Source organism: Myodes glareolus, chromosome 8 (assembly GCF_982192425.1).
Source record: "Myodes glareolus chromosome 8, mMyoGla1.1, whole genome shotgun sequence".
Taxonomy (NCBI): Eukaryota; Metazoa; Chordata; class Mammalia; order Rodentia; family Cricetidae; genus Myodes; species Myodes glareolus.
The window spans coordinates 76,669,602-76,696,374 of record NC_142033.1 but is presented as its reverse complement, the minus strand read 5'-3'; the positions used below and the strand labels follow the sequence as shown (position 1 = coordinate 76,696,374).

Here is a 26,773-nt window from a genome sequence, read left to right as displayed (position 1 = left end):
TCCCCAGGCCATTTAGCTATACAGGTAGCCTACCTCTAGAACCCATCTTCTTGGAAGAAATGACATGTATGTACTGAGTTGAGTTTTGATGTATTTATGATTTCTTGTGCACCAGAGATTGTATTACCCCAGGACACTTTATTCCCATATTATATCGCATTTAAATTTGTTGGTAATAAACTGCCTGGCATCAGACTCCCCAAAGTTTGATCTACATTGACAAATCAATATGAACTGAGTTTTCATTCTCACCTCTTCTCAGTTTGTTTCCCAGCTTGACGTGATCACCTGTAGGGTCCCCCTCAGTGTCCCCTCACCCCAGTATGAAGAAGTTAAGAAAGATTAATGCTGTTTCTTTGAAAAATGTTTGATGAAAATCACTGGGGAAGTTGCTGTGTGTGGATATGGTTTGTTTCCCAGTGCTTTGTATGTCAGAAGTTTGATCCTCCATGCATCCTCCATGCATCCATTTTAACATGCAACGGTGTCAGCAAGCGGAACTTTAAGAGTAAGTTTATTGGGTGTGGCAGCACCTGCCTGTAATTCCAACACTTGGGAGGTAGAGTTAGGAAGGTCGTCAGTTCAAGATCATCCTCTTTCAAGTAGTGAGTTTGACATTCACCTGGACTATGAGAAATCCTGTCTCAAAAAAAAAAAAAAAACAAAATAGTTAGAGCTTAGTGGGGGGTTCATAAACCAATTTGGAGATATAATCTTTCTTTTTTGCTGGGTTTTTTTTTTTTTTTGAGATGGGATTTCTCTGTGTATCCCTGACTGTCCTGGAACTGGCTCTGCAGACCAGGCTGGTCATGAACTCACGGAGATCCACCTGCCTCTGCCTCCTGAGTTCTGGGATTAAAGCTGTGCACCACCACTGCCTGCTGGGTAGCAAGTCCTACTCTTAACCACCCTGCCATCTCTCCAGCCCCTCTTTCACTCTTTTAAATCTAGACATTTACCAAGTGTGATATCTCAAGTTTGTAACGCAGCATCTTAGAGGCTGCAGTGGAAGGATTGATGTGAATTTATTTTATACAGATGGTTTTTTAATTACATGTGGAGGCCAGAAAAAGGCATTAGACCCCCTGGACTTGGAGTTACATATGGTTGTGAGCCACTGTACATGGAAGAGCAGACTGTGCTGTTAACCAGTGAGCCATCTTTCCTGTGGGCCCCTCCCCCACACTTTATTTCTTTTGACAGAATCTCACCGTGTAGGCAAAATACTCATATACATAAAAAAATAATATGTTTTAGAAAGTAATAGGTATTTGGGCAGGAGAGATGAATCATCTTGGCACTTGACACAAGCTTGATGGCCTGAGGTTTGTTCCTGGATTCCACGTGGCAGGCAAGAACTAATTTTCAAAAGTTGTCATCTGACCTCTCTGTGTACACAAATGTGTGTAAGTGCACGCGCGCGCGCACACACACACACACACACACACGGCAGTATGGGAAGTCCTTCTGTATGTGTTGCTTTTATTGGTTATTGAATAAAGAACTGCTTTGAGCCCCTATGTCAGGGAAGAACAGAACTAGGCAGGGAAAGGTAGGCTGTGTACTGGGAGGAAAAAGGCGGAGTCAGACAGATGCCATGGAGCTGCCAGTGGAGATAGTTGTGCTGAAACTTTGCTGGTAGGCCACAACCTCGTGGTGACACACAGGTTGATGGAGATGGGTTAAATTATGATGTAAGAGTTAGCAAATAAGATGCTAGTGCTAATGGGCCAAGCAGTGATTTAATTAATACAGTTTTTGTGTGATTATTTCAGGTCTGAGCTAGCTGGAACCAATAAGTGGCCCTTCCTCCTACACACACACACACACACACACACACACACACACACACACTCAAAATAATGTTTGGGGGAGTCAGACATGGGTGGACATTTTGTGGGTCACTATCTAATTAAATGTACTCTGTCCCTTTCCCCGTGCCTTAATTTGTTTCTTGACAGTTACCTGCAGATGACCTACTATATGTTTACTTATTTTTCTTATATATTGGCAGATAAGAATTGAGATAAAGGCAAAGGAAGAAGGATATTTGTGTTTTGGTCACCGTTGTCTCTCTTGAACAGTTAAGTACTACACATGGCTTTGCCTGGTAGTGGCTGGATGAGGAAAGAAAGGGCCAACCTAGACAAAGAACCTCAAAAACAAACAAACAAACAAAAAAAAAAAACCTTGACCAAAATTGCACCAATCTTTGAAGAAAAAATAATTAGAAATCCAGGCAGTGGTTTAATTCTATACCTTTAATCCCAGCACTTGGGAGGCAGAGACAGGTGAATCTCTTTGTGTTAGGTGGCGTCCTGGTCTACAAAGTGAGTTCCAGGTTAGCCAGGGATGTTACATAGAGAAACCCTGTCTTGAACCCTCCCCCCACGCCAAGTAACAATAATTAGATTGCCTAACATAAATTTTCTTCTTATTTATGTGTATGGGTATATGTCTATGTACATGTGTGTGCATGTGCACGTGTGGGCACACATATGTGGAAGTCAAATACCAAATGTTGTTCCTTAGGACTACTATCCACTTTGTTTCATCTTTTAATTTTGTTTTGCTCTTTCAAGACAGAGTTTCTCTGTGTAGCCCTGACTGTTCTGGAACTCTCTCTGTAGACCAGGCTGCCCTTGAACACAGAGATCCTCCTGCCTCTGCCTCCCAAGTGCTGGGATTAAAGGCGTATGCCACCACTGTCCTGCTTGTTTCAACTTTTAATTTTTAAATTATATTTTATCTACTGTGTGTGTGTGTGTGTGTGAGAGAGAGAGAGTGTGTGTGTGTGTGTGTGTGTGAGCGCGCGTGCATGTATGCACTCCCTCCAAAGCACATATGTATCTCTGTATGTGCCACGGCTCATAAATTGGAGAACAATCCTCAGGAGTTGGTTCCCTCCTATCATATGGGTACAGGAGATTGAACTCAGGTCTTCCGGCTTGGCAACAAATGCATTAACCTGTTGAACTCTTGACAGTCTCTATCTTGTTTGTTTGTTTGTTTTTTAATTAGCCTTTTTTATTGGTTTTTTGTTTTTTTTAAATTGAAGGTCCCTTACTGGTCCTACTTTCATGAGTGGCTGAGAACAAGGGGAAGAGGAGGGCAACCAGCTGACAAGGGAGGGTCATTTCCACATTTCATTTACACGCAGAACTAAACAGACAAGCACAGAGTCACTATTGTGGTTAGAAGTTGGCAGCATGGGATGGGGGGGATGAGGAATAGGGGTGTTGTTAAAAAAAAAGTCGGGCTACCCCCAAACTGGGTGCCTGGGAAGGGACTTGGTCTGCTTCAACCCAAGAGGAATCAGAGGATCAAAAGCAGTTTGGGAAGGCCAGGGTAGAGGGAGAAGGACGGTCCAGGGGGTGGGGAGGACATTTGGCAACTGGGGTGAAGGGATTACCCTCCCCTGCTGGGATCCCCCCAGCCCCTCAGGTCTGGCAGGAAAGGGGCAGCCTGCAACACCCGAGAGCAGGTCTGGGGCTGCTAGATGCTCCAGGCAGGGGGCTGGAGGCGGCTCACAAAGGCTTGCCCTCCAGGGAGATGATGGCACTGCCACCTAGTTTCTCTGCCAGGGTGCAGCGGTCCTTGACCTCCTCGTAGCAGTTTGCTTGTAATTCATGCTTGATTTCTGTCAGCTTCTTTTTGATGGCATCCTTGGAGCTGGCGTAGATCATTTTGCTCTTAAGGGGTGCGCTCTCAGGGGCCCAGAAGATGAACACCAGGTCCTCCTTCTTGCTCTCCTTGGTCTCGTAGGTGGCATCGTAGAGAGCGTAGCGGCAGTCCTTGTCTGGCAGCATCTTGACAAAGGTGGTGTAGGGGTCGTCCACAGTCTGCCCCACATCTCCCACCAGGATCTCCTTGCCCTCCTCCAGGACGATGTTCTTTTTGTCCTCACTCAGGCAGAAGAGCACTGCCTTCTTGTGTTTCTCCACTTCTTCTGGCGTCGAAGACTTGCGCACTTTCACGTCATCAAGGTCACCTTGATGACACCATCAGAGACAGCCACACCAGAGGCCATGTTTCCGGAAGCAAAAGGGAGACAGGGAGAGCTACAGAAGAACTGAGCCGCTGCAGCTGCTACCGGGATCCGACTGAACCCTCTATCTTGTTTTTTGAGACAGAATCTCTAACTGGGATCTGGGCTTACCAATTAGTCAAGATTGACTGGTTGGAGCCCTAGAAATCTTCCTGTTTGTGCCTCCACAGAAATAGGATTATAGTCACATCCCTCTACACTTACCTGCCTCTGCCTCTTAAGTGATGGTATTGAGGATCTTTAATAAATATAGCAAGGGATTATGATAGAGGTTGACTCAGTGGAAAACTAATAAAGGTAAAAGCAAGATATGGTGTTTCCCCCACCCCACCCCTAATAAAGCAGGACCTGCAGAGGATAGAAAATAAGAACAAGGAAATGTCACACAGCTAGTTTCTCTTGAGGAGCCATATAGACTGTGGTTTAGGTTAATGATTAAGAAAAACAACTGAGTCCCTGAAGCTCAGCTAGCTCAAGTTTTTTTTTAAATCTTAACATTGAGAGATATGTTCACAGGTTTCAAAATGTATCATAGCTGAAAAAAAGCTTTAAAAAAAGAATTTAAGGTTAGATTAAGATGTTTTTGTTAATAACTTTGAAATGGAAAAAAACAGAGGAAATAATTTAAAGTTTAGAAATGCACATAGTTAAGTGAGGATTTCAATGAGGTCAAGGGACAAGAACAAAGCAGCCCAATTATTATTATTAGCTGATATGTCTTTCTTGCTAGGATTGGTTGGTGAGCAAAGATGATGATTAATCTCTTGTACCCATTTCTGCCCTTCGGTTCCTGATATAAAAAAATGTTGACAACAAAGTAGAACTCGGACCCTCAATAATTTTTTTTTAGGGCATAGTGAGCTATCCCTTTCCTTCTTTCTTTTTTTTCATGATTTTTATTGAGCTCTACATTTTTCTCTACTTCCCTTCCTGCTTCTCCCATCCTCCCTTCAGTCCTCCCCTAAGGTCCCCATGTTCCCAGTTTATTCAGGAGATCTTGTTTTTTTTTCCTACTTTCTACTTCCCATATAGATTATATCTATGTAAGTCTCTCTTAGTGTCCACATTGTTGTCTAAGTTCTTTGGGATTGTGTTTTGTCGACTGGGTGTGCACCTCAAGGATTTAAAGTAGAGATGACTGTTTTTTCATATACAAAAGTTTAGGTTTGTGATTTTTCTAGGATTCCTTATAAGATTACCTTTTGAAATAAGTAATAAAGTGATTGATCCTTTCTTTGTAACCAAAAGAAATGCAGCCTGCCAGTAAAAGAACTGACTGAGAAAAAGGCCTCGTTCACTCATGCTCTGCTTATCTATAACAAGTTGCTTGGATATGAATGTATGTGAATTCTTGGGATAATTTGTGGGTTTTTTTTGTTTTTGTTTTTTGTTTTTGTTCTTTTGGTTTTGTGAGACAGGGTAACAGTCCTGGCTGTCCTGGAACTCACTTTATAGACCAAGCTGGCCTCGAACTCACCAAGATCTGCCTGTCTCTGTCTCCCAAGTGCTGGGATTGGAGGTGTGCGCCACCACCACCCAGCGGGATAATTTGGTTCTCATTTATAGTATGTGGAATAAACTATGTGGAACAATTATGTAAGTGAAAATGGGAAACATGTTTTTTACCTGTATTCATTATTATCATTCAGTTAAAAATAGGATAGCCACATTATAATTTTCTTTTTGGTGGTTTTTTTTAAGACAGGGTTTCTTTGTAGCTTTGGAGCCTGTTCTATAGACCAGGCTGGTCTTGAACTCACAGAGAGCCACCTGTCTCTGCCTCCTGAGTGCTGGGATTAAAGCTGTATACCACCACCGCCCGGCCCACATTATAATTTTTATATTGCTTGAAAAATTTTGCGGGAATATATATAAACTCTAAGGGGAAAAGTAAAGTTAGCTAGAAGAGAGACATCAAGAGAGACAGAAGGGTAACACAGGGTAGAAAAACAGAACAGAAAAGAAACAGAGTAGAAAAGCAACAGTAAGAATAATAAAACAAATAATCAACCTTTGGCCCTCAGAAAAGTCTTTGTGTGTCTGTTTGTCTGTCAAGTAATTTGCCTCTGCATTTCCTCTTCAGTTTCTCTGACCTGCTGAAGGCTTGCCTTTCATTAGCACACTAGGTGAGATCCTGACATGTTGGAGATGTGTGTGTGTGTATGTATGTGATGTGTGTAGGTATGTGTATGTATTTTCCTTTTTCGCTAGCCCTAGAGAATTAAGTTTTACTTCTTTGGAAAAGTCAAGTTGAATGATTAGGTTGCCGACTCTGTGCAGCCCTCAATCCCTGAGCTGCTAGAGGCTGATCCTCACAGCAGCCATACTCTTTCTTTCCCATCTCTCCATGACAAATTTCCTTGCTTCTTTCTCTCCTATCTCTCCTCCTCATACTTACTCCCTTTTTCCATCATGCCCAGTCCAGCAGGGGCTGAGGGCAGGACTGGGTTTTTTGCTTTGTTTTTGAGATACGATCTTTCTTTCCCCCCCCCCCCCCCCCCAAAGGAAATTCTTTATTTCCAACCATTATCACCTGCCAGAGTAGAACTCGGACCCTCAATAATTTTTTTTTAGGGCATAGTGAGCTATCCCTTTCCTTCTTTCTTTTTTTTCATGATTTTTATTGAGCTCTACATTTTTCTCTACTTCCCTTCCTGCTTCTCCCATCCTCCCTTCAGTCCTCCCCTAAGGTCCCCATGTTCCCAGTTTATTCAGGAGATCTTGTTTTTTTTTCCTACTTTCTACTTCCCATATAGATTATATCTATGTAAGTCTCTCTTAGTGTCCACATTGTTGTCGACTGGCTTTCTTTGCTTTATGTTTAAAAACCACCTATGAGTGAGTACATGTGATACCTGTCTTTCTGTGTCTGGGTTACCACACTCAAAATAGTGTTTTCTAGTTCCATCCATTTTCCTGCAAAATTCAAGATGTTGTTATTTTTTCTGCTGTGTAGTACTCCATTGTGTAAATGTACCACATTTTTAAAAATTTATTCTTTGATTGAGGGTCATTTAGGTTGTTTCCAGGTTCTGGCTATGACAAGCAAAGCTGCTATGAACATAGTTGAGCACATGTCCTTGTGGCACGATTGAGCATCCTTTGGATATATATCTAAAAGTGGTATTAATGGGTCCTGAGGAAGATTGTTTCCTAATTTTCTGAGAAATCACCACACTGACATCCAAAGGGGTTGTACCAGCTTTCATTCCCACCAGCAATGCAGAAGTGTTCCCTTTTCCCCACAACCTTTCCAGCATAAGTTGTCATCAGTGTTTTTGATCTTGGCCATTCTTACAGGTGTAAGATGGAGAGATAGGATCTTTCTATATAGACCGGATTGTCCTGGAGCTCAATATGTGGACCAGGTTGGCTTCAAACTCCTAGAGATTCTCCAGCTTCTGCCTTGAGCATTCTGGGATGAAAGGCATGTGCTACCACATCTGGTTCAAATTGCTAGATTTTTATGAAGGGATCCTAAACTGGAGCTGTCTTGAGTTTAGAGAGATTTCGGAGGCACTTTTAGGGCAGGCTGTGGTCTGCTCTAAGTTACTCCATATTGTGTAAAACTGTGGGTTTGGGGCTGTAACTTGCCCTGAGTCACTCCACTTTACAGTCACATTTGGCCCTGTCTTAAATGTAACTGCTGAAATATAACATGCACCTCACTGTGTGCGTAAACACCACACCTGCCTAGTACTACCCATGAAACATAGACCAATAAACACTGATAAAGTACCATCTCTAAACATATCAGAATAGATTGGGACCATATGAATGTACTGGTGTACATGGGAAAGTGCTCTTCACTGGCTTGATTCCTCTGGCTTGTTCAGCTACTTTCTTTATACTGTCCAGGCCTCCTTCATCAACTAACAACCAAGAAAATGCCCTTTAGACAAACTCGTAAGCCAGTCCGACTCCGCAGTGGAGGTTCCCTCTCCCCGTTCTGTCAGGTTGGCAACCGATGCTATGACAGATACATAGACATAATCACTGTATGATTATGGTGTGTATATAACGTGTGACCTGAGAGATAAAATTAGTAATTAAGATTGGAATAAAAGAAGTTTTGTTTGGGTTGGGGGCAGCTGACTGGGTAAAGTGCTTGGCCAGCATGCGGGAAGCTCCATCTTCAGCTCCCCAGAAGCACCAGGTGTGGTGACACCCTGCTCAGGAGGTGGAAACCGAAGGATCACAATTTCTAAGCCAAGTAGCAAAATGCAGGCCAACCTCGGACACTTGGAACCCTGCCCCAAAACAAGCAAACAACCCAGGTGCTTGACAAATATATACTACTAGGCAAATTGTAGCCGATAAAGCTAACTTGTGAATTTGTTACTCAAGTTCTGAAAACGTGAAATAACACTAATGTGTTTCTGTAACGTGCTCATGAGAATGGTTCACTTGCTCCTGGCACTGAGAATAAGAACTCAGGCTGTTCAGGCCTCAGTTAGGGGATAAACATCTCACAAGGTGGCCTACACGGAAACCGCTCTTGTGCAGCCTCACACACTGCGCTGCAACAGAGCAGTGCATAGCAAGGACTCTTAAGCCTAACAACTAGGGACCGTAGCGTTGGGCAGAATCACAGCGCAGTCGTTTTCCCTCTGAGTTGCTAGTCTATGCTAGGAGGTGCGCAGGCGCAGAAAAGTGCAAAACTGAGATTTGCGACGGGGTTTGGGATGGACAGAACTAGGTAAGGGAGCAGAGGGCCCGCAACACCGCGCAAGCGCATTTCCACTTTCCTGCTGATGCGCAAACGCTGACCAGCGCGCGAGCGTGCGCATGCGCGGAGTTGAGGCGCGATGGCAGGTGTCGGGGTCGAGCGACTGCAGGCGATGGTGCGGTTTGCGCTGCTGGTGCTCACTGTGTGTGCTGCTGGTGCCCATGGGCTCTATTTCCACATCGGAGAGACTGAGAAGCGTTGCTTCATCGAGGAAATACCCGACGAGACCATGGTCATCGGTCAGGGGGCTGAGGGTGGAGAGGCCCTTTGTTTTCGCCTGGCCCTCGGAAGGGCCCCTCCTCCCCTGTCAGCTCGCCCCCATCCTGACGGTGCCTTGAGGGCGCCAGGTTCCCTGCCCAGCGCCCTGGGGCCGCTTATTGGGGACCCCCGGTAGTGACTGTGTGTCTGCCCCGCAGGCAACTATCGAACCCAGATGTGGGACAAGCAGAAGGAGGTCTTCCTGCCTTCGACCCCTGGCCTGGGCATGCATGTAGAAGTGAAGGACCCGGACGGCAAGGTAAACACGCCTTCCCCAGAAAACTCTAGCGGGTGTCAGAAGTCCACTAATGTCATTATGGGATGTAAGTACCGGTAGCCTTGGTCCTGAGAAAAGATCTCTAGGTATCAGATCTTGCATTTTGAGAGGTCGTTGTAAGGTTGGGGCCTGATGCATATTGCAGGTGGTACTGTCCCGGCAATATGGTTCCGAGGGCCGCTTCACGTTCACGTCGCACACACCCGGTGACCATCAGATTTGTCTGCACTCCAACTCCACCAGGATGGCTCTCTTCGCTGGAGGCAAACTGGTAAGAAGCTCAGACTGAGTTTTTCCTTTGATTTATTGCCATCTTTCATTCTTTTTCTTTTAATTTTGCCTTTTGGGGGAAGCAGGTACTCACGTCAGAACTGGGGAGACCAGGCTTGCCCTTCTGCCTCAGCCAGAAACAAGAACGCACACCATAACAGTAATAGATGGTAGGCGGCACCCACTCATTCATTCCTGTTTCCTTGTAGCGTGTACACCTGGATATCCAGGTTGGGGAGCATGCCAACAACTACCCTGAGATTGCTGCTAAGGATAAGTTAACAGAGCTCCAGCTTCGTGCTCGCCAGCTGCTTGATCAGGTGGAACAGATCCAGAAGGAGCAGGATTATCAGAGGGTAAGGGCGTGTGTCTCTTTGCACTTGGAGGTTGAGATTGACCTTTAAAACCCACAGTGCAACGTTTCTGTTTGGGGCCTTCCCTACCTGCAAGATTAGTTTTTCAGAGAATGAATTGGGAGCTATCAGTCTACATAGGTGAAGTTTGCTTTTTCTTTTTGGCACTTTTATGTGCATGTCTGCAGTGCTGAGGGTTGGATCCATGGCCTCTCATGAGTGTTAGTCAGTATCTCACCACTGAACCACACCTTCAGTCCATCATACGTATATATGTTTACACACACACACACACACACACACACACACACACACACACACACTTAAATCCTACACCACCTGGTATTTTCCATCCAAGTACTAAGCTGGCCTGGCCCTGCTTAGCTTCTGAGATCAGATCTCAAGGGTTCAAGGAAGTGTGCCTATGACCCCTTTTGTTTTGTTTTGTTATGAAATACGTATAAAACTTAGCATTTTAACTTAATACTTTAACATTAATACTTTAGCATTAAATAGATTCATGTTGTGTTGCAAACCGTCACTGCGTCCTAACTTCACCTTCCCAGAGACTCTGAACCCGTCAAGCTCCCCACTTCCCTCACTGCAGTTTTGATGTTTTTGTCTGTGATCCTGATTAGTGTTAAACACTGACTCCCCACTTACCTTCCCGTGTTGCTCTTCTACTTTTTTTGCTTATGGTCTTGACCACTGTAATTCAACTAAATGGAATCCTTTTGTGACTGTCTTAGTTCATTTATCACAATGTGTCCAGGGTTCGTCTGTCCTGTAGTGTGTCAGAACGCTCTGTTTGTCACATTTGTTTATTTATGTGCTAGAAGTTGAACCTCATTTAGGCTAGATAAGGGCTCTGAAGTCCACCATACCCCCACTAAAAGATTTGTTTTCTTATCAGTTATGTGTATGGTTTATTTGTAAGTGCAGGTGTCCTCTGAGTTCAGAAGGCATCAGATCCCTCTGCCTCCTTTTTATTTATTTACTTACTTTTTAATTTTGTGTGTGTGTGTGTGTGTGTGTGTGTGTGTGTGTGTATGTTAGGGGGGACATGCACATGGGAGGAGGTGTTTAAGGAGGCCAGAGGCATCAGATTCCTGGAGTTACAGGTGGTTGTGAATCACCTGACATAGGTGTTAGGAATCGAACTCAAGTCCTCTGGAAGAGCAGTACATGCTCTTAACCACCGAGCCATCTCTCCAGCCCCCTGCCTCTGCCTCTTAAAGTTGTACACCACCATGTCCAACTGTAGAGCTCTCCTTTTAAGGTGGAATAGCCTATTGTATGTAGAGACCTCATCTTGCTTTGGGTAGTTATTTCTAAATTGTATGAACCATTCTAGAGAGGACAACGCACAATTTAGTAGTACCTATTGCTTGTATTTCATGGGCTCTTATTATGGAAGCATTATGTTAGTTTTAGCAGAGATGGTTGTAGAGGTACACCACTTTCCTACCTAGGGGTAGTCTCAGGATGGAATTACAGGTGGTGTTCCAGAGGCATTTGGTCTGGGAGTTGTGCGTCACACAAATAGAGGGCCCTTGTAATAGCAGATTGTGTTTCCTACCCTTTCTAACCCTTTGCTCACTGTCCTGTGCAGTATCGTGAAGAACGCTTCCGCCTGACCAGTGAGAGCACCAATCAGAGGGTCCTGTGGTGGTCCATCGCTCAGACTGTCATCCTCATCCTCACTGGAATCTGGCAGATGCGGCACCTCAAGAGCTTCTTTGAAGCCAAGAAGCTAGTGTAGGGCTCTTGCCGTATAACCCTTCCCTTTTACCCCGGTTATTTGATAATTTCCCCACCTAGCCCCATCCACCTGGATTTTGAGGAGGAGAAGTGAAAAATCAATGTGTCTCACATTGGTGTCATGACAATAAGCCATTGAGATCAGCTACCTTTTGACCCTGGTTCTCCAAGAAGCAGACATTGGTCCACGCTTTCAAAATCCGCCTTAGGGTTTGGGAGAAGTTGGAATTAACCCCAGATCATTTCTTTTGCCCCTGGTGATTCTCCTGGTTTTGAAGAGATGACCAAATGCTCTTCTGTTTTCTGGTTGTGTACTTGTGCAGTAGACAGCCGGCATACCCCATGGAGGAGGCCCTGCCTCGGTGTTCCTGGGTCAGTCCTGAGTTCTTTCAATGGCTTTGTGAATGTAAATAAGGGGCAGTTCTTGGCCCTGAAGGATCGAGATGTTTTCTATATTTTAGAACTATTTTTGGATAAATTATATGTATTTTCCTTCCTAATTGAATCATCACTGCCTGTAACTAGCCAAAAGCACCAATCCAGACCTTACGCATTCTACTTATTCCCACACTTTTAGTAACTGCCATGCTGTGCTCAGAATTTCAGCAGTTTGGGGGCCAGAAAGCAGATATTGTAGTTACTTTCAAGTCCATGTTACAAGGCCAAGAAGAGTTCTCTTGAACACTTGGGAGTCCGATCTGTCAGTTCCAGAGTTGAAGAGAGGGGCAGAGTAACTTGGAGCAGCGCATTCTCCCCTCAGTTTTCCCTTAAGCAGTGATAATGGTTTGTAGGTTCTTTTTGTTTTGTTTTTGAGACAGTCTCTGTTGCTGTGGCTGGCCTGGAGCTCCCTATGTAGACTAGCCTTAGATCCACCTGTGTCTACCTACCAACTGCTGTGACTAAAGAGGCATGTGCCATCACATCTGACAGATATTTCCTTCAAGGGAACCAGATTTTGGTTCTGTATGCAGAATTTTTTCCAATGAAATAAACATAGTAGCTATGTTTGATAGACAATGATAGGTTGTGGACAGAGGTAAGCCCCCCCCCACCCAAAAAAAGACGGAGAGGTTACTGATGTAGACATCTTGCCTTTGTAGAAAATGTGGGGTAGACTTCAGTGGGCACTCTTGCTAAGACCTGGCCTGGGAGTGGATGAGTGGATTGCTTAACCATTCTGTAAGGTCACCCTAGTAGATAAGATGTTAGCAAGGAACTAGCAAAACAAAGCCCCTGAATCATAAACAGCTCTTAAGACATGTCCCTCACCCCTTTCTGTATAAGCCCCATGCCAGTAGTTGCCCATTCTTGATATTTTATTTCACAGTTTTATTATATATTTATTTGGAATATTTATTAAATTTCTTTCTGACTTATAGAGCTAAATTCTCCCCTTATTTCTATGTACTCTACTATATACAAACCTGTTTTACACTTAGAGTATATGCAATTTTTTTAGTTTGCAAAGAGGAAGGGAAAAAAAAGTCCTACATAACCCTCCTAGTTCTAATTCTGGATGGCCATATAACCACCAGAAAAATTCCTATGATACTTAAAAAAGTTTACAGTCTTCAGTTTAGGATCAGGATGGGAAGCCAGGCGGTGGTGCATACCTTTAATCCCAGGACTCAAGAGGCAGAGTCAGGCAGATCTCTGAATTAGAGGCCAGCCTGATCTACAGAGTGAGTTCCAGGACAGTCAGGCTACACAGAGAAACCCTGACTTGGGAGGGGAGGCTACACAGAGAAACTTTGTCTTGGGAGGGGAGTGTGGATTAGAATAAATTAGGTGTTTTGAGAGTTGTTTAGTTTTTCAGACAGTATCTATATGTAGACACCAAGGTGGCCTTAAACTCACAGAAATCCACTTGCCTCTGCAACCAGAGTGCTGGGATTAAAGGCATGTGCCACCGTGACCAGTAAGAGAAGGTCTTGATTTGTTTTTGAGGTAGCCTTGAGGTAGCACTTGTGTTAGTCTTTAAGTTAAGATCCTGTTGGCCCTGCCTTTCAAGTGTTGGGATCATAAGTGTGTGCCAACATGTCCAGAACTAAGATGCCTTTTGAATGACTTAGATGTTTAGACTCATAGTGCAAGGTCTTAAGAAGAGATACGTTTCTGCTGGGTTGTTTTCTCAAGAATTCTAGACCTGATGGAGAAAGAGGCTAGAAAAGGCCAGGCATTGGTGGGCTTGTCAACAATAAACACATAATAAGCAGCAGGGTTTCTCTTGCTAATCCCTTTCAACTCCACTTTGGAGACTTAGCAGATACAGGCTTGTGTATGAGGAGTACGGTAGGCAGGAACATGACTGCCCCAATGCCACTGGGCATGACAGAGATTACTAACCAGATGACTTTTAAAGTAAGGAGCTAGTCTAGATCAGTGGTTCTCAACCTTTTTCAAGATATTTCCATTATAATTTTTTTGTTGTTGTTTTTTTTCAAGACAGGGTTTCTCTGTAGCTTTGGAGTCTGTCCTGGAACTAGCTCTTGTAGACCAGGCTGGCCTCGAACTCACAGAGGTCTGCCTGCCTCTGCCTCCCGAGTGCTGGGATAAAGGCATGTACCACCACTGCCCGGCTTTTCCATTATAATCTGTAACAGTAGCAGAATTACAGTTATAGCAATGAAAATAATTTCATGGTTGGGGGTCACCACAACATGAGGAACTGTATTAAAGGGTCCAGCATTAGGAAGATTGAAAACCACTGGTGTAGGTTATCAGGATGAGCCCACTGTAATGACAGGTGTCAGAGACTCGCCTTTTGCAGTTAGGCTTCTAATTAATCTGTCTCTATCACCAGGAGTGCTTCCCCTATCTTAATAGATGCTCACTATACTAAGACCCTCCCTGTTGGTAAATGCCCAACAATCTCTTTTCTATTACTGCTCTAACAATAATTACCAAGTGGCTTAAAACATCAGACTGTTAGGTTTGGGAGACCAGACGAGGTGACCTGAGTGCAAGCAGTTTATTAAAGAGCCAGTCAGTGGCAAACTGGAGGAAAGGCTTTAAATTGCTCAGGGGAGAGCAGAGTTCTTTTAAGGTCTCTCGTGATGAAAGTGGTTGGGGATGGGGGAGGGGAGGTGCTCAGAAGAAATGAGCCCAAGGTCAGCTGACGTCACCTAACTAGACTTGGAGACACAGTATATTGTATTTTTGACTTTACGAAGTGTTTAAGAGGTTCCAATGAAGTCGGACGTGGTGGTGCAGCTTTAACACCAGCCAGTCTGGTCTACTTGTCAAGTTCCAGGCCAGCCACAGCTCAGTAGTGAGACCTTGTTTCAAAAAGAACTGAATAAAAAGGTCCCAAGGACATCCCCTGCGGAAGTGGTTCTGGAAGAGGGAATGGGCCTAGTTGGTATGTAGTAACACCGCCAGACTGCAGCTTTTGGTTTTCTGGAAAAGTCGGGTCCCAGGAAGGGGTCAGATTAACCTGGCACTTCTGTGAAAGATAACAAGGCATGTGGCAGGATCCGTGAGACTCTTCGTAGTAGTTGGGGTTTTTTGTTTGTTTGTTTGTTTTTCTGAGACAAGGTTTTTCTGTGTAGCCCAGGCTATCCTGGAACTCTCTGTAGACCAGACTGCCCTTGAACTCACACCTATCGCCTGCCTCTGCTTCCTAAGTGTTGGGATTAAAGGCCTTCGCCATCACTTCTGGTTTAATAGTTATCTTAATAGGTTAACACTCTGTGTCGTGATTTCAAACTGGTTACCCACAGAGCAGTAACTCCTCTACGCGCACGCATATGCCCAGGTGGCGGCCTTGCTGCCTCCTCTCAGCCTAAACGCGGTCGGATCCTAACCATAACTTGGCAGGCAAAGTCTTGTCCACGCCACTCTGTGGGTCAGCGAAGGTTGGAGCTTGGGTGGGTGGGGGCCGGGCTGCAGCGACTCGGAAGGCACGCCTCTGCGCCTGCGCACCTCACAACTGCGTGCTACAACGCCGAACGCCCCCACGGAAAACTTCCAGGAAGTGACGTCTCCTCCGGAACTGATTCGTTGTTGAGTTCTCCCGCCCTTATGCGTGCGCACTGTCTGTACGGAGACACGCCATGGAGGACCTAGAAGCGCTAGGTTTTGAACACATGGGACTGGATCCCCGGCTCCTGCAGGTATGGGGACAGTTGTGGAGCTGGGACCTGGGGTGTCGTCGCACTCCGCGCCGCCTGAGCCCTGTCCTCTCCCTTATTAGGCTGTCGCTGACTTGGGCTGGTCGCGACCTACGCTGATCCAGGAAAAGGCCATACCTCTGGCGCTGGAGGGGAAGGACCTCCTGGCCCGAGCCCGCACAGGCTCCGGGAAGACGGCAGCTTATGCTATTCCGATGCTGCAGTTGCTTCTCCACAAGAAGGCGGTGGGTAGCGAGAGGGGACAGTGGGCACGAGGAAGCCCCAAAAGACCAGGGAGGGAGGTGACCATCTTTGCAAAGGTTTCTCTTGTTTGGCGGGTCCATTTGCGGTATAAGCTCTGAGCTGGAATTCAGATTCCCTGGTTTTCAACCCAGGTCTTGCTACCACTACCACCAGCCTTGTTGTAATCTCGAGTAAACCATTGTTTATCTAGAGAAGGCACATCAGCTCCATATCGAGTATGTGTTAATTCATTTCAGACATGCAACAAGTTATTTTTAAATTTCAGTGCTCGGGAAAGCTCTTCCATTCAGTGTTCTGAGGTGGGCAGAATTAAGAGATTATCAGGACATAGCTAGGTGATTGTATTGCTCAGTCCCCACGGTTTGGGAGAGGTGGAGAAAAGCATCAGGTGGACCCAGTATTTTTAACAGTCTTTAACTCGTGCTTTTGCAGACAGGTCCTGTAATGGAACAAGCTGTGAGAGGCCTTGTCCTCGTTCCTACGAAGGAGCTGGCGCGGCAGGCCCAGTCAATGATTCAGCAGCTGGCTGCCTACTGTGCTCGGGATGTGCGAGTGGCTAATGTCTCAGCTGCTGAAGACTCCGCTTCTCAGAGGTGGGTGGAAGCTGCAGGTGTGCTAATGCGTTTGGTGAGCAACTGGAGGAGGCAGGTCCACCAAAATCAGGTTCTGGCTGCTAAATTCTTGCCGTCCATAACTTGCCACCTGCAGAGCTGTGTTGATGGAGAAGCCAGATGTGGTGGTGGGGACCCCATCCCGAATATTAAACCACTTACAGCAAGACAGCTTGAAACTCCGTGACTCCCTGGAGCTGCTGGTGATAGACGAAGCTGACCTTCTCTTTTCCTTTGGCTTTGAGGATGAACTCAAGAGTCTTCTCTGGTAAGGAGGAAATGGAAGTGGCTCCTAGTGGGAACCTCCATGAGTCTATACTTGGGGATTGGAGTGGGATGGGTGGAATGGAGCCTCAGCAGGTCCTGTTTTTCTCCCTCAGTCACTTGCCTCGGATTTACCAGGCCTTTCTCATGTCGGCCACTTTCAATGATGACGTACAAGCTCTGAAGGAGCTGGTACTACATAACCCGGTAAGTTAGGCTGCTGAGGGAGCATTTGGAGCTGGGGCTGGGGACACTCGAGGCTCCCTCTCAGAGGAAACTTTTGGTGTTTGGGGTGGGGCTATTGTTGGATGTGTCATGCCTACTTCTTAGTCCCTGAAAGGAAGTCACATAAAACCATCATGTATTTCTAGGTGTCCCCAGTCCAAACTATGCTTTCTTTGCCTAGAAGGCTTACCGTGTCCTCAAGAGGAGCCACAATTCTAAGATCAGAGTTCTCTCTTTTTTTTTTTTTTCTTTTTTGAGATAATGTTTCTCTGTAGCTTTGGTGCCTGTCCTGGAACTGGCCCTTGTAGACCAGGCTAGCCTTGAACTCACGGAGATCGGCCTGCCTCTGCCTCCCAAGTGCTAGAATTAAAGGCCAGAGTTCTCTTGTATATATTTCAGTCTCGAGAACCATTATGCACACCTACTGTGCTGCGTATTATCTCTTAATCAATGTTTCTCTTTGTTATATCCACTGGTGCTGTGTGTATAGTTTGCGTTTCTATATATCACAACAGTTAGGGTGCTTTGAGTTCTTAAGTACAACCCTGGGGGTAGGGTATGTGGGGAGGATGGGGTGATGGCTCACTGCTCTGTGCTGATGTGGCTGCTTTGGTTGCTGAGGCAGTGGCCATAGCTCCTCTTCGCATTCTTTTCTGATCACAGGTGTGTCCTCTTCCTAGGTTACCCTCAAGTTACAGGAGTCCCAGCTGCCAGGGCCGGAGCAGCTGCAGCAGTTTCAGGTGGTCTGTGAGACAGAAGAAGACAAATTCCTGCTGCTGTATGCCCTGCTCAAGCTCTCGCTGATTCGGGGCAAAGCCTTGCTCTTCGTCAACACTCTGGAGAGGGGTTACCGGCTGCGGCTCTTCCTGGAACAGTTCAGCATTCCGTCCTGCGTGCTCAATGGAGAGCTCCCGCTGCGCTCCAGGTTTGCTGGGGTCTGCGCCCTGGTGAAGATAAGCTGAGGGAATCATGGAACGGGAGAATGCAGTTTGTTCTTTAAGAGATATGGCTTTGTGCGAGAATTGTAGACCAGGGTGGCCTTGAATTTAAAGGAGTTCTCCTGCCTCAGTTTTCCAAGTGTTGGAATTAAAACTGTGGGCCAGCTCACACAGCTTGGTCTTCTTTCCTCTCTCCTCTCCTCCCTCTTTGCAGTGCTAGGGATTGAACCCAGAGCCTTGTTGATGCCAGATAAGCACTCAGCCACTGAGCTGTATGCTTGACCCTTTGTCCGTCCTTCCGTCCGTCCTTCCTTCCTTCTTTCTTTCCTTCCTTTTTCTCTCTTTCTCTCTCTCTCTCCCTCTCCCTCTCCCTCTCTCCTTCCCTCCCCTCTGCCTCCTAAAGGCATGTATACCACGGGTTTTGTTCCTGTTTTTTAAGCACTTGCTGGGGTTCAGACTCTCAACAGGCCTGATAAGTATTTCTCACAACTCTTGAAATACTTACTGGTGCTCCATTTACAGGGAAAAAATTATTTTTATTTTTTATGTGCATTGGGTATTTTGCTTGCATATATTTTTGTGTCCTGCATGCGTGCCTCATACCTCGTCAGAAGAGGATGCTGGATCTCTTGAAATTGGAGATACAGACAGCTTATTAGCCACCATATTGGTACTGGAAATAAAGCATAGGTCCTCTGGAAGAGCAGCCAGTGCATTTAACCACTGAGCCGTCTCTCCAACCCGTTGTGAAGATGACAAAAGAGAGTAGAAAGGACAGAGTCAGAAAGGGCAGTGGTTAGGGTGATGCTAGTATTGGGGGGAGCCTCTTGTGATGCAGTCTGGCCTTTCCTCTTTGCTTGCAGGTGCCACATCATCTCACAGTTCAACCAAGGCTTCTATGATTGTGTCATAGCAACAGATGCTGAAATCCTGGGACCACCAGTCAAAGGCAAGCGGCGAGGCCGAGGAGCCAAAGGAGACAAGTAAGTCCACAGTTCTCTTTTTCAGCATTCCCCCAAGAGGACTGTTTTTCTGAATTTGTAAGACTGAAGACAAAGTGCACAGAGCAGGCTGCCAGCTGTTCTTGATGATTATACCAGGCAGTCTCGTGAATCCTTGCTCGAAGAGTTCAGGGTCACAGGGGTGGTTTGTGGGTCAGTGTTCTGCTATTACCCAGAACTGAGGTCAGGGCAAGCCCTGGAATAATTCTAATGTCCAATTGTTTGGTCTTTCAGCTTTGTTTACAAGATAGTTTAGAGACTGAACTCGAGAATCCCTTTGCCGAGGTTAGGATCTGACTGACATTGGGTTATTTCCTCAGCGCCTCTGATCCAGAGTCAGGTGTGGCCCGGGGCATAGACTTCCACCACGTGTCTGCTGTACTCAACTTTGATCTCCCTCCCACTCCAGAAGCCTATGTTCATCGAGCCGGCAGGTAGGACGATAGCAGTGTGGTGAGCCAGGCCATGCCCGAGGAGTTGGAGTGAGCTGGACAGGTCAACTCCTGGACAGGCTAGTGATGTGTGCTTGATCCCCTGCCACTGTAGGACAGCTCGAGCCAACAACCCAGGCATAGTTCTGACCTTTGTGCTGCCCACAGAACGGTCTTGCTTGGGAAAGATTGAGGCGCTTCTCGGTGGAGGTAAGAGCCCTTGCTCTGTGACTGTGGATTTCTCCCATCACACCTTGAAACCTACCCCAGTGCCTAATATGATGGTCATCAGAGAACATGGGGAGAGCACAGGATGATTGACAATTTGAGGCTAGCTTGGGATGTATAGCAAGACCCTGTTGTAGTTGTTGTTGCTGCTGCTATTTTTTGTTGGTTTTGTTTTTGTTTTGTTTTGTTTTGTTTTTCGAGACAGGATTTTCTGTAGTTTTGGAGCCTGTCCTGGAACTAGCTCTTGTGGACCAGGCTGGCCTTGAACTCACAGAGATCTGCCTGCCTCTGCCTCCTGAGTGCTAGTTAAAGGTATGTGCCATCACTGCCCAGTGTGTTGTTGCTATTTTTAAATCAAAGAATGGATCAGTGGTAAAGAGTACTTGCTCTTTTAGAGGGCCCAGGTTCAGTTTCTGGCACCCATTTGGTAGTTCATAGCTGTCTGTAACTTTTGGCATCTGCAGGCACCAGACATGTATATGGTACACGTATGTGCTGCACGGAAAACACACACATAGAAACTAAACCATTTTTTAAGGGTCCCAGATGAGAGGAAAGGGCACTTTGCAACAATACCAAATGTGGTATCACATACTATAATCCCAGCACTTGGGAACTTGAGGCAGGTGAGGTGGCAGGAAGATCCAGAGTTCTAGGTCAGCCTAGGCTACATAGCTAATTGAAGGCTTCAAGTATAGTGATGCTGAGTTGTCTCAGGGTATGGCCTCATTCGGAGAAGAGGAGCAGCAGGCTGCCAGGGAAGGCCTGACATGGCCCTGCCTTCCTCACTGCTGCCTTCTCCCCAGAGGGCGAGGCTCCCATCCTGCTTCCCTACCAGTTCCAGATGGAGGAGATCGAAAGCTTTCGCTATCGCTGCAGGGTGAGCTCAACACTGGGGTGGGTAGGGGGCTGGTTGAGGAATGGGCTGTGACCCCATCGCTGAGCTGCCTGACTCCTGGTCTGCCCACAGGATGCCATGCGCTCAGTGACTAAACAGGCCATTCGAGAGGCAAGACTGAAGGAGATCAAGGAGGAACTTCTACACTCAGAGAAGCTCAAGGTGAGGGCAAGCTTGGGAGCTGTCCTTTTTGAAGGCTGGCTAAGCTCTGGTAGTGAGAAATAGAGAGCTGGACAGTGTGCTGGCCTTTGGCAGGGAGACAGGAAATCATCTCAAAGACAGCTGGTCTGCTGGGAGAATGGTGGACACACTTCATGGTGGGCACTTGGCATTAGACACAAGTGAGCGTACATAGGGTGTGTGTGTGTGCACATACTATTAGGAAGAGAAAGATGGAAGGCCTTTAGGGTCCATATGCCTTAGAATGTATGGGCCATTCCTGGATGTTACACCGACACTGGAAAAAGTGAAGAGGCTTTAGGTGTGTTGAAAAATCTCATCTGTGAGATGACACTAAGCTAGTGATTCAGAGTGCTGTTGTTTGTATCGTAGAGAAGGATGTCCTTGTACCCATGGTTGGAACTCAGAAGAACTAGCATCTATCTGTCTTGAGTTGCCAATCTCTGGTTTGTATGAAGGAACTACATTCCAGAGCTGACAGATTTCCACAAGGTCAGGTGTGGCAGCTGGCATTGCTGCAGCATGCAGTGCCTTACTTGGCCAGGAGAGGTCAGGTATGGATGCCTGTCATGGTTTGTGCTAGGCTGTGGCTGTCCAGGAGGGCGAAGAACAAAGTGATAGGCAAACTTCATGGTGTTGCTTCTTGCACCTCTTAAACTGTGGGCTCTCTCTGCCTGTCAGACATACTTTGAAGACAATCCCAGGGACCTCCAGCTGCTACGCCATGATCTACCCTTGCATCCTGCAGTGGTAAAGCCTCATCTGGGCAATGTCCCTGACTACTTGGGTGAGTGTTGCTGAAGGTCAAGAGGCTGGAGGAAATGGCCTAGCTTTTCTTGGCCATCTCCACCAGCCCCTGTGCTTGGTGTTGGGAAAGCTTCAGGCATGTAAGAGGACCTAGAGACCTAGGCAGGCAGCCTGTGTGAACATGAACAGCTGTGCCACTGTGTACTAGCTCATGTAGTCTTGTTCTTCCCAGCCCATGGTAGCTGTCTTGTCTCTTGTGGAGATGAGAAAACTGGTTGGGCAGATTGGTGGCCCATTCCCAGGGTTTGGCTGATGGGAAGAATGAGCCAGTGGCGTCCTGTGTTCTGAAGAGGCTGAGCAGGTCTGAGAGTGGGTCCTGGGCTAGAGAATGCTCAACTGGCAGGCAGCAAGCTGAGACCTCTGGTTTGTAGGTTTGGGCACAGGAGGGAAACACACACCACACAGGGAAGGAGAGCAGCCATTCACCCTTCTCATCTCAGCAAGAATCTGGGTGATAGCTTTGCTGCTTGGGTGTCTAATGTGGGGTATTTTTGGTGATGAGTATTCTATGCCTTCTGTGCTTACACTGACCATAGAGGAGAAGAGTGGGGGTAGCTAGACAGTGAGTTAGGCCCCCTACCATTCCTGATCTTGCCTACCTGGAATAGAGGTAGTTTGCTGATATGCAGCCAAGGAAATGACAGGAAGGTATAGGAGGGGCACATAGGGCAGAAAAGATGTAAGTGATGTGAAAGGGCCCAGGAGAGATGGGAGCATGCTAATACTGGGGGAAGAGCCGAAGACAGGTTCCTTAGGACGATGACTGAAGACCTCTGCCTTGATCTGACATGCTGGGTGGGTCCCTTTGACTTTTCTTTTTCTTTTTTTCTTTCTTCCTTTTTGTTCTTGTTGTTGTTGTTGTTTTGTTTTTTGTTTTTTGAGGCAGGGTTATAGCGGTCCTGGAACTCGCTTTGTAGACCGGGCTGGCCTCGAACTCACCGAGATCCATCTGCTTCTGCTTCCCGGGTGCTGGGTTTAAATGCATGCATCACCACCGCCCAGCTACAGCTTTTCTCTTTTCTTGGTACTTGTTCTTTGTAGTGAATTTAAACATTACAGCCATGATTTAGACAGTGGGAGTCCAGGGAGCTAGCTTTAATCTTTTGTCTGTGTAAATATAACAAATAATTGCGTATTGGAGACCCTTTCCTCCCCTCCCTTTTCCTTCCTTGCTTTCTGAGGCTCCCTGTATCCCTGGCTGTTCTGAAACTCCTCTGTAGACCAGGCTGAGATTCACCTGCCTCTGCCTCCCAAGTGCTAGGAATAAAGGTGTGTGCCATCACTGCCTGGCTGGAAGTGTTTCTTGGGTTAAGATTGAGACTGTGCTGCACTTTAGGGTAGCACTGAAAAGGGGATGGGACAGTGTGGAGGCCAGGTCACATGGGTCTCTGTAACTGGAGTTTAGAAACAGGGGTGAGGCTATGCCTGAGGCCCAGCATCTCTTCCAGTTCCTGCTGCTCTTCGTGGCCTTGTACAACCTCGGAAGAAACGGAGAAAGCTGCCCTCCTCTAGGAAGACTAAGGTATGTCTCCTGGGAGACTTGGGACAATAACAGGGCTCCTTCCTACCTTGCCCTTCATCTTCAGCAGCTGCCTTGTCTGAGGGAGGGATAGGACTCCCAGGAATGGGAATGTGGGCTTGTTGTCTTCCCCACAGTGGCCTGAAGGCCGTTTCTGCCCTTAGCTGACGGCTCACATTGTGTGCAGCAGCAGCTGGCAGTCTCTGGCGTGTGGCACGGGGATCTTACCAGCACTGTTCACACTCTGCTGGGATCATCTGACTGCCCACAACTAACTTGTGACTCTGCCCCTGTAGAAGGTGAAGACTCGGAACCCATTGCGTGACTTCAAGCACAGGGGAAAGAAACCTAAACCCACATCGAAGCCCTCTTGAGGTGGCCTGGGCCTGCGGACACTGAATTGGGCATCCTGACCTGGATGGAGTGAGTGGGCTTCCCACTCTTTGTGTGCACACTCTATGCTCACTGTCTGAACAGACTGAACTTTGAAGTCGCAGAATTGGGCACTCCATCTTCTTGGTACTGCTGGACTACCATCCTGCTTAACAGAATAAAGATTCCAGCTACCCCACCCAGGCTGTGAGCCTCTGGCATCTGGGAAGAGACTGCTTTCCCAAATCTCCAGAGTTAATAAACTTTCATAAAGTGGTTCTGCTGGATGCAGTGCCTTATTTGGCAAGCAGAGGTCAGCTGTGTAAGCCATGAGAAGCCTGTCCCGATTCTGCTGGCCCAGTGTTGGTTGTGTTTTGCTGACCCAGAGCCCTGTATCAAGTGCTGTGGTTCTATTGATCCAGATCGACTGATAGGTAGACTTGTGTTCCCAGGTCAGGGCGTTCCTGACCGCAAGCCCCTGGCTCTCCCCAGCACATGCAGCTGGGTGAATTCATGTGCCTGGGTAATCTGTTGTAGCTGCAACAGGTCCTACACTGTATTTTGGGGGGGCGGGGCGGGGTTGGGTTTTTGAGACAGGGTTTCTCAGTGTAGCTTTTAGAGCTTGTCCTGGCACTAGCTCTTCTAGACCAGGCTGGCCTTGAACTCATGGAGATCCACTTAGCCAGGCCCTACACTTTTAGGGGATGAATGAGGTAGGCTGTGGAGAAAATGTTCCCTGTGTTTTCTGAGTCTAAATAGGGAGAGTGTAGAGCTCATTGTCTTAGGTCACTGTTGCTGTGATGAAACACAGTGAGCAAAGCCCCTTGGGGAGGAGGGGGTTTGTTTATCTTAAGTTCATACAACAGTTCATCATCAAAAGCATTGGGGGCAGGAGCTGATGCAGAAGCCATGGAAGAGTGCTGCTTAATGGCTTGCTCAGCCTGCTTTCTTATAGAAGCCCTAGAATGGCACAACCTACAACAGGCTGGGCTCCCACCCCCATTAATCACTAAGAAAATGCCCTACAGCCTGATTGTAAGGAGGCATTTTCTTAATTGGACGTTTCTCTCAAGTGACGTTAGCTTGTGTCAAGTTGACATAAAACTGTCCAGCACACTCATTCTACAACCAAATGGCCTTCTCGTGTGAAGAATCAGATGCTTGGGGCTGGCAGGGTTGTCTCTTAGACTCAGTTTGAGAATGAAGTCTAAAGGACAGGATGAGCTTGTGACCAGGTATACTCGAAATAGAGTGAGGAATGGGCTATCCTGGACAAGGAGGCACTTGGCCATGTGAACCTGGAAATGAAAGGGGCAGGGCTTACTGGAAGCTTGAGGCAGTTCTCTAGTCTGGGACTACCCTACAATCTGACGTTTTTATTTACACCTGGGTCACCTGGATGTGTCTTGACCATGACCTTGTTTGCAGGAACATGGCAGTCTGCATGCAGGAACATTTATGGGAACCAAGAATTGGACCCCTAACCCGGCAGTGGTGGCACACACCTAGAGGCAGGTAGATCTCTGAGTTAGAGGCTAGCCTGGTCTACAGAGTGAGTTCCAAGACAGCCAGGGCTACACAGAAAAACACTATGGGGGTGGGGAGATGTTGAACCCCTAAGCTACAGTTGACTTCACAACTTAGGACTTGTATCTGTTTTTGCCTATAGTAGGGGAAGTATTGTGCGACCCTCAAGGCTTACATTCCAGGGTGGAGGGCTGACATTTGGGTATTACCCAAATGGGAAATAATCACGGTGGCGAAGCAGGATGCTGGACGTTTGAGAAGAGCCACATTGGTTAGAGGGACTGCTGAGGGAGGAAGGGCAGGAGGAAGTTGCAGTCCTGGCAGGGGACCTCTGTTTGAATTCCCTGGGAATGAAGATACATTTGAAGATGAAAATGCCAGTGTGGTTGTCACCAAAGTATGTGACAGTGAAAACTCATCCGGTTGACCCTGGAAATCTGAAGGTCTCTCGTAAAAGGTGAAAGGAGTGCGCAATCTTATAGGACAGCACTCTGACCAGATAGTCACCCCATGTTGATAATGCAGGACAGGGTGTGTCCAGAAACCTCTGGACCTAGAGCATGGAAGGTTCGTGCGCCATACTAACTCTTTGTTTGCACCTGCCAAGGCTTAATGACTCAGCTTTTGAGGAACTCATTGAGGACTTTGTCCTTTACAGTTGATGTCCCTGGGTGGCAGTAGTGATAGGTAGAACTTGAGCAGGGAGACGCCTCAGCTCAAGTCATCCTCCTTTCCTGGGGAAATAGTGACCATGAGATGCTGGCCTTACAGAAGGGGCTGCAAGTTGCTACTTTCCCATTTATGACAGACTGCCTCTTCCACCTTCCCTCTCTCCCTTCCTCCTTCCCTCCCCCCTCTCTTTTTTGGTTTTTCAAGACAGGGTTTCTCTGTATAACAGCACTAGCTGTCCTGGAAGTTGCTTTGTGGACCAGACTGGCCTCAAACTCACAGAGATCTACCTGCCTCTGCCTCCTAAGTGCTGGGATTAAATGTGTGCCACCACGATCAGCTCATCTCATTTCTTTTCTATTTTATTTTATGTGTCTGGGTGATTTGCCTGACCCTCTTTCTCTTTTTAACAAGGAGAAAGGAAGGAGAAAGTTGGTTCACTGAAGAGGGCCAAGTAGACCTGCTGTGAGCACACACACTCATTCTTGAGATGCCTCCAGAACTGGGCAGGTCCAGTCTTTACAGCTCACCCACCTGACTGCCCACACATATCCCAACAAGCTGCAAGAATTAGCACGGAGTGCAACAAAGGTGTCTGTGACCATGACAGTTACAGAGCAAGGCGTATCAAGAGGGTCTTTTGTGACAGAACAGCATATCTGTGTGTGCCCAGCATGGCATGGTCACAGTGACCGGGCCAGACCATCACAGTCACTTACTGTCCATGTGGCCTCATAAGGAAAGACACTATCTGAATACCATGTAAATGGTGACAGTGTGTTGTCTGGAGGGCACCTCTGTAGGCTAATGCAGCACAAAGGTGAAGTATTGGTGTGACCTAGTCACCTAGCACACTTATTGTAGCCCTACTCTGTGCTGGCACCCGTTTCCTCTCCAATGTTTATACAATACTACACACACACACTCCCAGGTACACCAAATCACAAAGAGATCCTCATAAAATACAGGGGCTTGGGACCAAGATGGGCTCCGAGTTGGCCAAACATGCCGAAGATCTCAGGCTCTGTTTC

The 26,773-nt window shown here is 46.8% G+C and overlaps 2 protein-coding genes and 1 pseudogene across 3 annotated transcripts; 2 read left to right on the top strand and 1 right to left on the bottom strand.

The window, feature by feature from the left end:
• Positions 1 to 3,163: 3,163 nt before the first annotated feature.
• LOC125410371 (cofilin-1 pseudogene) lies at positions 3,164 to 4,045 on the bottom strand (annotated as a pseudogene).
• A 4,780-nt stretch (positions 4,046 to 8,825) lies between these two features.
• Tmed4 (transmembrane p24 trafficking protein 4) lies at positions 8,826 to 13,076 on the top strand. Its single transcript, XM_048450072.3, has 5 exons — positions 8,826 to 9,016; positions 9,194 to 9,294; positions 9,458 to 9,583; positions 9,792 to 9,938; positions 11,548 to 13,076. The coding sequence occupies exons 1-5, from the start codon at positions 8,857 to 8,859 to the stop codon at positions 11,695 to 11,697; spliced, it is 684 nt and encodes a 227-aa protein (XP_048306029.1). The 5' UTR covers positions 8,826 to 8,856; the 3' UTR covers positions 11,698 to 13,076.
• A 2,544-nt stretch (positions 13,077 to 15,620) lies between these two features.
• On the top strand, positions 15,621 to 23,822 carry Ddx56 (DEAD-box helicase 56). 2 transcript variants are annotated; one of them, XM_048450071.3, is made up of 14 exons: positions 15,643 to 15,811; positions 15,892 to 16,053; positions 16,505 to 16,665; positions 16,781 to 16,951; positions 17,064 to 17,154; positions 17,853 to 18,097; positions 18,974 to 19,093; positions 19,432 to 19,545; positions 19,658 to 19,752; positions 20,577 to 20,650; positions 20,741 to 20,830; positions 21,530 to 21,635; positions 23,104 to 23,177; positions 23,471 to 23,822. In XM_048450071.3, exons 1-14 carry the CDS (start codon positions 15,752 to 15,754, stop codon positions 23,546 to 23,548), a joined length of 1,641 nt encoding a protein of 546 aa, XP_048306028.2. In that variant the 5' UTR covers positions 15,643 to 15,751; the 3' UTR covers positions 23,549 to 23,822. The 2 variants fall into 2 exon arrangements, 1 of the variants encoding a protein (XP_048306028.2); XR_015002784.2 differs by lacking the exons at positions 23,104 to 23,177; positions 23,471 to 23,822 and having other exon boundaries at positions 15,621 to 15,811; positions 20,488 to 20,650.
• Positions 23,823 to 26,773: the final 2,951 nt, after the last annotated feature.